Consider the following 10,282-nt stretch of genomic DNA (forward strand, 5'->3'; position numbering starts at 1 on the left):
GCCAGTGGAGGTTTGCCCGGTGCTGCAGCGGTCATGTCAGTGGGAGTATCCGGGGGTCTCTCTGTGAATTTCACATTCCCGTGGCAGCGTGCTCAGTACTTGCTCAGTTTTTTCGCTGTAAAAAGAAGTTTTCTTCCCACGCAGTGAACAGTGGACGCTAATGTTTTTGACACTTTTTACGGAGTCAAATGCAAAGTAATGTCAGCACTTAAGCTTTAAATGCTGCACGGTCGTACTCTCTCCCACACTCTATATATTATCCATTGTTGATCTACACACGTCTGTTACCACGAACGTCGCTTACGTCATTATCATGAGACACTCTCACTAACAAAATCACGGTTCAGTAACGCAGTGACACAGCGTGCTTATGGGAAAGTAACAGTAATTTAATTACTTTTTTTGCAATAGTAATCCCTTTCACATCCATAAATAAACTTTACAAACATGAAAACTGAGTTAATGGAATTTATTCCTCCACTGCATGATGACATCACCTGCTCTAAGAGGGTGGAGAATGATTAAAAAAAATGTCTTTCTCTTTCCTTTACACAAATTTAAGCAAATTAAGATTATGTCTGTGAAGGTTCTCAGTCACCCAGGTCATCGTAGTCTTCCTTAGACTACAAATTAAGATTAGTTTGTGTATGTTTTTTTGTTTTGTTTAGCACATTTTCAGGTTTTGGTACTCTCGTTTTTTACACTTAAGCTGGCTGATCTTTTGGTAATCTTATGCAATTAAGCTTATTCTGCAAGTTGAGCTTTGAATATTTCAAATATTCTTAAACCTTTCAGGCAAAATCTTCACATTTTCAGCATTCACATTGCATTTTCACTAGGAGATGCTTTTGCTAGTATTATGGCACTGTAATTTTAATGGAGACCAAATATCAACCAAAAACTTAAGAAAAACACACATAAATGTTAAATAAACTGACGTAAAGTATATATTAAATACATAACAAAAAGGAAGTGACATGATTGAGCTCTGTGTTAACCTCATGGCCTCCTCTTTGACATATTTTGTGTTTTTCTCATCTGTTCTGACTATTCTGAGTGTCACTCAACCGATGCAACCCTGTTACCCACATTATCAAAAGAATACAAATTTATTTGAACATTTACTTCCTTTATTTATGTGACAGTCCACAGCTAGCATCTTTTTGAAACAATACACATTTTTTTAGCCTAGTGCTAGCATTGCATTATAATATCGTAAGCATAGGAATTAAACAAATATTAAATTGTTAAAAACATATAAAGTACTATTAAACAACATTTCTGTGGCCCTGAATACAAAATTACTCAAAGAAAGAGTATTCGTGAAGATATGTATAATCTACGTAACAAAATAATCAACAATTTCCTAAACAAAATTTTTCAAATTTACTTTTTTATTGGTATTGGGTGCTGCAAGCATAGCACGCAACAGCTACACTGTCTCATAAAAGTGTACCTTTGATGTCTGAGCTGGAAAAATCTTTGTTGTTTTTGATGATTTATTATTTGTTTTTTCTAATACATAACAAAAAATGATAAAATAAAGGATCCATTTTTGTCTCATTTTTGAAGCCTAAATTGTGGTCCAGTTCTGTGATGACATGCAAATCTTTTGAAGCTCTTTTTAGCGCAGGATGATTCATACATCTCTCTAAAGCCTTCATATACAGTACAGAAGGGCACTGACTTCTTGCTAAATTTTCTCATTCTGTGGGCGTATGTATGTGTGTGGTTCTGCTGCTATCCATCACATCTCATATGTGTTTTTTCTTCCAGGTGAGGGAAGAGATCGATAAATATGGGATAAAGATCTATCAGTTCCCTCACTGTGACTCGGATGAGGATGAAGAGTTCAAGCAGCAAGATAAAGAGCTGAAGGTGAGCAGGATTCACATTGAATATGTCCAAAACAGCGTCTTTAATTTCCTTCTTTATGGTTTTCTATTTTCAGATGACAGCTGCAACTAACCCCTGCTTCAATACAAGCTTACTTCTAGCTGAATAAAAACATGAAATTGAAAACATTTATTTGGAATGAAGTACCACTAAATAAAACAGTAGTATTTGTACTTTTATTCTGACATTAGGAATCTGAATCTTTCCTCTGTGGCTGCTGCTTGTGATGCAGGAGAGCACGCCGTTTGCTGTGATTGGTAGCAACACTGTGGTAGAAGCTCGAGGTCATAGAGTGAGAGGGAGAGTCTACCCCTGGGGCATTGTGGAGGGTAAGCAACTCTAAACTGGAGGTTGCAGCTGTGCGGCTGTCTTTCCCAATTCTGATTGGCCAACAGTCTGTCTGGATTCACCCTCACGTTCATCCTGTCCTGCGTGCAGTGGAGAACCCGTCTCACTGCGACTTTGTGAAGCTGAGAACCATGCTGATAAGAACCCACATGCACGACCTGAAGGACATCACCGGTGACTGTCACTATGAGAACTACAGGGCACAGTGCATCCAGAACATGACGAGGTGTGAACCTGACAAAACCTACACATGGTCACAAAACATGGTTAATTATGAGTAAAACTGAGATATGGAGAACAAAACCAGGGCGATTAGTAGATCTTTGACATATTCAAAAAGTATGTGACAAAAAGTTCATTTCATTACATTACACTTCTTAAGACCATGATTTTCTTGTAATTTTTTAAAGTTTTCTTGAGCAGTCAGTATATATGTATATTCCAAATGTGAGTATACATTTTTACTTAATAACACAACATTTATTTTTAATCTCATAATTTTGTGTCATTAGTTGCGTAGCCAAATTATGTGACTTTATTACTAAGTCAAAAGTTTGACTTGTTATCTCATCAATTTTACTTTGGAGCCTTGGTTTCTGTTTGCATTTGAATCTACCATCATAATAATTCAAATGAAGTTATTATCAGATAACAATCCTGTTAGTAAAGGCTTTAACACTTTGTGCTTCCATTGCAGACAGAAGAACGAGTTAGCTCATTTTCCTGTCTTGCTGACAAAAAAATCCAGTGTTACTGTGATGGATGACTGCGAAACAAATGGAAGCCGGCAGCCTGTTGTTCTCATCCCTCATGTTTATGTGTCCTGTTACAGTAAGATGAATGCAGATAAGCGCGTGGAGAGCCCCAACCCGATTCTGCCACTGTCTACACCAGATATTGAGGCTGAGAAGCTTATCAAGACGAAAGATGAAGAAGTGAGTGTCAAAAACACGACTCTGTGACTCTGTGATATACCTCAGATGCTCAATAATACATTACAGTGGGTGTTATATAAGCAAGACACTGATGTGAATTGATGACCCATATGTGTTATTATGTAAGCTGTCTTTCATGCTCCTCTTGCTCCCCTGTCTCTGTCTTGTGTTTATCTGGTGTGTCTGTAGCTGAGGAGGATGCAGCAGATGCTCCAGAAGATGCAGCAGCAGATGCATGAACAGGAACTGTGACTCCCCTCTCCCACAGCATCTCTGTCCCTTTATGTCTTTATTTAGATGGCAGTGATCCCTCACCGATGCCATGTTTTTAGGGGTTGAGATGAAAAATTCTTCAGTGTCAACATTTCACCTAATTCTTTAAACTCTGGTCACAAAAAATATAGTAGATGAATGACAGCATGATGTTTTTGCCGTTTGATAAAGTACAGTCATTAGCCAAATGAGTCATGTTAAACAATAGGGAGTAGCTTGCACTTTGTTATCTTTAGACCACAGGCTTAGGGATGGTTAGTTTACTTGAAATGCTCCATGTATGCCCTCAATGAATTAAGTAGTTTATTCACTGATTGTTTGTACTGTACTTGTGGACTGACAAACAGCTGGAACAGCTGCTGGTAATATAATAACAATACTAATAATACTTATTCTGAATGTGGGGTTTTCCTACAATGGTCAGATGATACAGTGAGTGGAACTGAAATGCTGACTGGAGAAACACACTGCTCTTTGAGGTTTAATATCTGCTTAATCAGGCTTAATATAATCAGTGTCCTGATCAGGACTCAGGATCAGGAGTAGTCTAATAACTTATTTCCCATAATACTGAAATTATAATATAAAGTACTTTGTATTTGAGTGGACATGCTGATGTTTTTAAATGGGTTTCTATTAAACCCAGAGATGGTTGGGTGGGGTATTACACATCAAGACTCTTCTGCATTGGCTGAACTTTTCTAACCTGGTGGTGCATCCATCTTTTATATAATGTACAGTTAATAAGCACATTACAGTCTCCTACACGTCTGTCTGCAGTTGTCTTGCATTGTGAATAATCTAGGCATTTATGAGTAGGAAGAGTAACGTGCAACCTAAAAAGATATCAATCCTAAAAAGTCAAAGGGAACCTATTTTGTTTCAGTGCTGTTATAGTGTTCGATGTTCACACAACTGATTTTATTTATTTAAACATGGCCAGAGGCTCACATGAGCTCTGGTTTTGGCTCTGCATGATGTCAGTGAGAGTGGGTCTTCATAATGTGGTCATCTGGCGCACACAGACGTGAGTACAGAACCACCTCCTACCTGGCCTAGCTGTTTGTAGAAAAATAAGTAAAACTGGAAATTAGCAAAATAGGCTCTCTTTAAGGGTTGCCTGGTAAACAAGATAATGCCAAAATGCTTTTTAAATCCATGTATTTAAAGGGGGCATAATATGCAAAATTCAACTTTTTATGCTGTTATTTTTTTTAAGAATATTTGGTATTTCTACAAACCCACACAAAGAAAAATAAAACCATCTTCATGACATTCACAATGAATGATCAGCGTTGGTCTGCAGCATCAAAACAGGTGAAGCAGTTCCACTGTTTGGCAAAAAGATATACCTGAATGAGCCAACAGAGCCACAAGCAGAGCATGCTGTTCATGCAGTCCTCGTAGTTTGTTGTATGTAACAAATGTTACAATTAGTTTAATCAAATACCAAGTGGCCACTACTATAGAGGGGTAGTCATAAATTGACTTTAAGACCAACTTCAATCCAGTAAGACAAAATCACTTGTGGGTTACCAGGTGTATATTTCATGTTGCCTTTTTGCATTTCAGTGCAAGATAGTTTCTGTATTATATACAACAGGACTGTTGCAATATCAGATTTCTATTTCATGATTGCTGTGGTAACAGAAAAGTTGCAATATCTATCATAATAATAACAGTAATGGTAATAATAATTACAGCAATAATACTATCAGTCAGATTCATCTGGAACTTTGTTTTATGTATGCATTTAAAGTCGAAATAAATATACATCGAGCTGATGAGACTTTCACTGAAACTGTACAAAAACAATAAAAAGCCATCATATCAGAGCTCTACACTCTTTTTGCAACATGTTCATCAGAGATTTTACATTATAAGGAAGATATATGGAACCAAAGTTTGGAATACTGAAATCTCCACACAAGATTAAAAATCAGCTTGTATGTATTACCATAAATCATTAACATGTAACTCTAATTTATGACAGATGAACACTGTTTCAGTGTGTTTGGCTGTGTAAAAAGATGAAAACAATATGGGAAAAGGGTCAAAGAAATCCCAACAGAATCAACGCTTTGTTTCTCACCAACAGAATATAGTTATAATAAAAACATATATGTTGGTAAACATCAGTCTTTTCAATCCAAAAAGCTATTGTCGTTATTTAAAAAAATCACAGATCAAATGTTACCTGCAGGATAAGACAAGTGATGGCGAAGCTTCCAGTGCGAGGAATAATATAAACATTAAAGGAAGAAGGCTCCGTCAGAGTACTTCTTTAAACCAAGCGTCTTTGGCTATAAGTCCTCAACTGAGGATTTTATTTTATGCAAATTGTTTTGGATTTAGAGGAACGCTGTGTTGTTTGGCTTTTTGTGTCTGTTGTTCATCAGTTACTTTTTCTGTTTATATGGATCTTTTGACAACTATTTACTACAACTATGATATTGTCATATGTGCAACAATGACACAGTATTTTATTTTTAATTTCATGGTTAAATGGCGACATCCTCACTGTGTAAGAAACATTGATGCTTACCATATTACGGATGTTATTTTATGAACTGTCATGTCAGAGGTTTTGAAAATGCTTTAGAGAATATTTCCTGAATTAAAATTGTTCTACATCCCATATTTGTAACATACTAGCTTTATTATGTGGTGATGATACAGTTTTCTTTATAACATAGCCCTTTTCAGGAACAGCGTAACATAGTGATTTGCAGTATAACAAGGCCATAATAGGTACAAATAAAACAATTCTTTTGTGTACAATTCTTTTGTGTCCGTCTTCTTATTTTACCATGTGTCTGTTATTGCAGACACATGAACTAACCGGCATGCAGTCTGTTTCTGTTTCCGTTGCTCTTTCTCCATACTTTAAACGTTTTCAGCTCAACCAACATCTGGACCCCCTTCGGTTCACTTACCAGCAGTGCTCTGGAGTTAAGGAAACCATCATCTACCTGCTCAATCATGTCTACCTCCATCTAGACCAGCTGGCAAGCACTGTGAGGGTTGTGTTTTTTTACTTTTCCAGTGCATTCAGTACCATCAGGCCTGAAAGCGATGGAGGTACATGCCTCTCACATGTCCTGGATTGTTGATTACCTGACAGGAAAATCACAACATGTGCGCTTTCAGCATTGTGTGTCTCACAAGGTGATCAGCAACATTGGGCGACCACAAGGGACTGTCCTCTCCCCTTTATTATTCTCCCTCTACACCGAGGACTACAGTCGCTGAACAGAGCCCTTCAATCTTCAGAAGTTTTCTGATGAGTGGTTGGATGCATTGGTGACGGTGATGAGACAGAGTACTGGACTGTGGTTTACTGCTTTGTTACATGGTGCGAGCAGAATCATCTGCAGCGTGACAAAGACCAAGGAATCTATTGTGGACATTCGGAGGACCAGGAAACCTGTCACCCTGTTTCAATCCAGGTGGTCGATTTGGACATTGTGGAGGACTATAACTACCTCGGAGTACACACTGATAATAACCTGGACTGAATTTAAAAAACCCTGGACACTGCAGGAAAGGCCAGAGTCCTCTCTATTTTGTGAAGCAGCTGAGGTCTTTTAACATCTGTCAGACAATGTTCAGGATTTTCTATGAGTCTGTTGTGGCCAGAGCCATCCTGCATGCTGTTGCATGCTGGGGAAGCCGGTTGAGGGTCGCAGATGCCAACAGATTCAATAAACTGACCTGCAAGGCCAGTAATGTTATGGGGACGGAGCTGGACTTCCTTACGGTGGTATCGGGGAGGTAAACGCTGTCCAAGATAAGGACAATGCTGGACAATACCTCCCAACCAATTCCTGATGTGCTGGCCCGTCACAGGAGCATGCTCAGTGAGAGACTAAGATTAGTGCACCACTGGACGACATAGGAACCTATTTTGACAAATTGCTGCCCCTCCCTGAGCCTGGTTCTGCCAGAGGTTTGTTCCAGTTTAAATTGAGTTTTCCTTTCCCACTGTTGCCAAAGTGCTTGTCTGAGGGTCATTTGATTGTTTGGGTTTCTCTGTATTATTGTAGGGTCTCCTTACAGTATTAAGTGGCTTTAGATAACTGTTGTTGTGATCTGGTGATATATAAAAGGAAGTGAATTGAACTGAAATTGAAATCCATCAAACAAATTTAGATCCTGAAGATGTTTCTTTGCCATTTAAACTTTCATAACGACATGCACTAAAGTCAGGGTTCATGGATGCTTTTTCATCATTTGTTGCTTCATTGCCAACTTTCTTTTGGCACAAGACGAATGTCCCTTTTATCCAGCTGCTTTAGCAGCTTGTGTCTGGTGCTCATCCTGAGGACACCCACTGAGTAATACCCCGTCCATTTGGATTCAGGCTTAAGTTAGTCACTGATCTCGTCGTCTCATCCAAAAAGAGTAATAGGCGTCGTAAACCAGGCTGGTTATTATTTATACTATTACACTGACCCACTGTTTCTAAGGTCCCGTAAAATGAATTTTAATAATTTGATTTCTTTTAAAATAATGCAAATAATGTTCAAAGACAAAGTTTAAGTTACTCCCAGACTGTGTACAAAGGTTTTTTTCAGTGCAGGAGAGTAAATAATGTAATTTCACTGTATAAAAAGCAAAGAGACTAAATAAAAATATATATTTCTGCTGGGGTTATATATTTTGAGGGTTACATGTGAGAATATTGTAGCTCATCTCTTTGTTGATGAGGTCTAAACATTTATTTTTCATATACAGTTATATACTTTGTCAATGAAAAACTGGTGTGCAGTTAAACTTTCTGTACTACAAATTATCTAAAGTTTAATGGTAAACTGATCTTATTGGTAGACTGTTTGATGGTGCAGGGTAAGGGGCACTACGTCATTAGTTTCAGGTCTTCAGATGAGCTACGCACAGCCCTGTTGGCTGGAGGAAGTATTTCCGTGCTTGTGGGTACAGGTTTCGGCGCGTTTGCAGCCGTCTGATGCGGCGAAATAGTACAAACGGGGTATTTCAGTGGTCCTGTCCACCGATGTGACAGCCTGCCGGAGCTCCGAGTAGAGGCGGGAATGGAGCGGAGCGAGGCGGACGAGAATGAGAGCAGTTCATCCCAACAAAACACGATGTGGAAACAGTTTCAAGCCAAAGCCAAGCCGCTGCTCAGCCCCAAGCTGGGCGCCAGAGAGCCAGAAGACAAGAAGGAGCGAGGCATGTGGATGTTCAAGAAGATGAAGCGGAAGGAAAATGTCGTCCTGGACCGGGTGATCTCCTCCTCGCAGCCCGACCTGCTCTTCTCCTCTCCGGCTGATGTGGACATTAAGGAGGCACAGCTCTGCGGCAAAGCAGTCGGCCGGGACAAGCTGCAGTTTTCGATCAAGCACAAGTCCACCAGCCCAAACAAACCCACGGTGTCTCAGCTGGTGCAGTCCCACCACAAGAGCTCCTCTCTGGGGTCTGCGTGCCTGGAGAGGCTGGCCGAGCCTCCGGACGGCGATGGCGGGGGCGACGCAGCAACAGCTGCCGCAGCGGAGGAGACACATCTGGAGAGCAGTGAGGATCAGCTGGTGAGCTCCTGCCTCGATGATTTGGGTTTTCAAATGAATATATGTCTGAGAGAGCCAGTTCTGTAACTATTAGATTAGCCCTCATTCATACTGACAGGTTAACGATCACAAGTTTTGAGTGTGTGAGCGGAAACAAGCAAGTACATGACAAGATTTGTAACGCGATAAGTGTCAAATGGCATATGCGTCAAAATCTGATAGGTTAACAGATAATGACAAAATAAAAAACTGTTCCGTGATCTCCATTTTACATCACATTACTGTGTTTTAAGTAGTTAAGAGTAGTCATTGTATAAAGTATTTAATTATTGTGTGGTATTCTTATCAGAGAGAGCCCTACCCAGCCAACGTGTGTATATGGGCCCCACCTGGTGTTTGCTTGGGCTGGATGGGTACCATGTGGGCATGGGCTCAAACTGGGCTTTTTGTATGGGGCCTACTTGGGTTTTTCACATTAAACCCATATGGGCAATCCCAAGTGGGCACTTTTAGTAGGTCCTAGCTGGGTCAAACATGGGAAACACTTAACTTGGTCCAAAATGGGAAACACAAGTAGGACCCACTTGGGTTTTCCACCTGGGATAGACATGGGCAAACACAGTAATTTAAGGATAGGCTGTTGTTGTGTGCCCCAGGTGGGGCAAAGTGAGGTAATCAATATATTTTTTAGCACTGATGACACAGGTGGGGCCCACCTAATCAAACTATATGGTTGTGGATGTGGATGGTTATAACCATCAGAGTACGAAGAAGCACCAAGCAATCACAGGGTACAAGAACTCCCCTTTAACAGGAAGAGATCTCAGGACATTTAGTTGGTTGAGGGTGAGGGAAAAGACAGAAACAAAGATGAGTGTAGCAATCAGTGTTGGTCAAGTTACTTGAAAAAAGTAATCAGTAACTAATTACTGATTACTTCCCCCAAAAGCAATCCCGTTACTTTACTGATTACTTATTGTCAAAAGTAATTAATTACTTAGATTTACAACCTGAATAGGTGATAAAGCGATAGATCTTTCAGCCCAATTCTACTTTTTCTGCATAATCCATCATACAAAATGTAATCAAATGGAAAAGTCTCTTTTTAAAACTTGTTTTATTAGTTTTAATCTTTAAAAAAAAATTAATTATATGCAACATTCTCTGACTGGAAGAAATTTGTTTAACATTTAAACCTATTTTCTGCACATTCCAGCACATAAAATAAAATATTTTTTGTGTTTACACTCACTCTTTAAAATAGATGCAAGTAAAACACAGCAGAAAATAAATAAAATCAAAGAC

At 39.2% G+C, this 10,282-nt stretch overlaps 2 protein-coding genes across 2 annotated transcripts in view; both read left to right on the forward strand.

Annotated features, from left to right (window-relative positions):
- Positions 1 to 6,235, forward strand: part of sept5b (septin 5b) — a 15,542-nt gene extending 9,307 nt beyond the window's left edge. The window contains exons 8-12 of the mRNA XM_005928974.3: positions 1,777 to 1,878; positions 2,129 to 2,225; positions 2,335 to 2,470; positions 3,077 to 3,179; positions 3,369 to 6,235. Coding sequence (XP_005929036.1) covers positions 1,777 to 1,878; positions 2,129 to 2,225; positions 2,335 to 2,470; positions 3,077 to 3,179; positions 3,369 to 3,431 — 501 coding nt within the window. The 3' untranslated portion in view covers positions 3,432 to 6,235. The remainder of the gene's footprint in view (positions 1 to 1,776; positions 1,879 to 2,128; positions 2,226 to 2,334; positions 2,471 to 3,076; positions 3,180 to 3,368) is intronic.
- Positions 6,236 to 8,331: 2,096 nt separating this feature from the next.
- Positions 8,332 to 10,282, forward strand: part of mctp1b (multiple C2 domains, transmembrane 1b) — a gene marked incomplete in the record, with an annotated part of 43,969 nt that continues 42,018 nt past the window's right edge. Inside the window, 1 exon segment of the mRNA XM_042223516.1 lies at positions 8,332 to 8,998. Coding sequence (XP_042079450.1) covers positions 8,504 to 8,998 — 495 coding nt within the window.

This window comes from Haplochromis burtoni, unplaced genomic scaffold (genome assembly GCF_018398535.1).
Source record: "Haplochromis burtoni strain Fernald_Lab_line unplaced genomic scaffold, NCSU_Asbu1 Contig_113, whole genome shotgun sequence".
NCBI lineage: Eukaryota > Metazoa > Chordata > Actinopteri > Cichliformes > Cichlidae > Haplochromis > Haplochromis burtoni.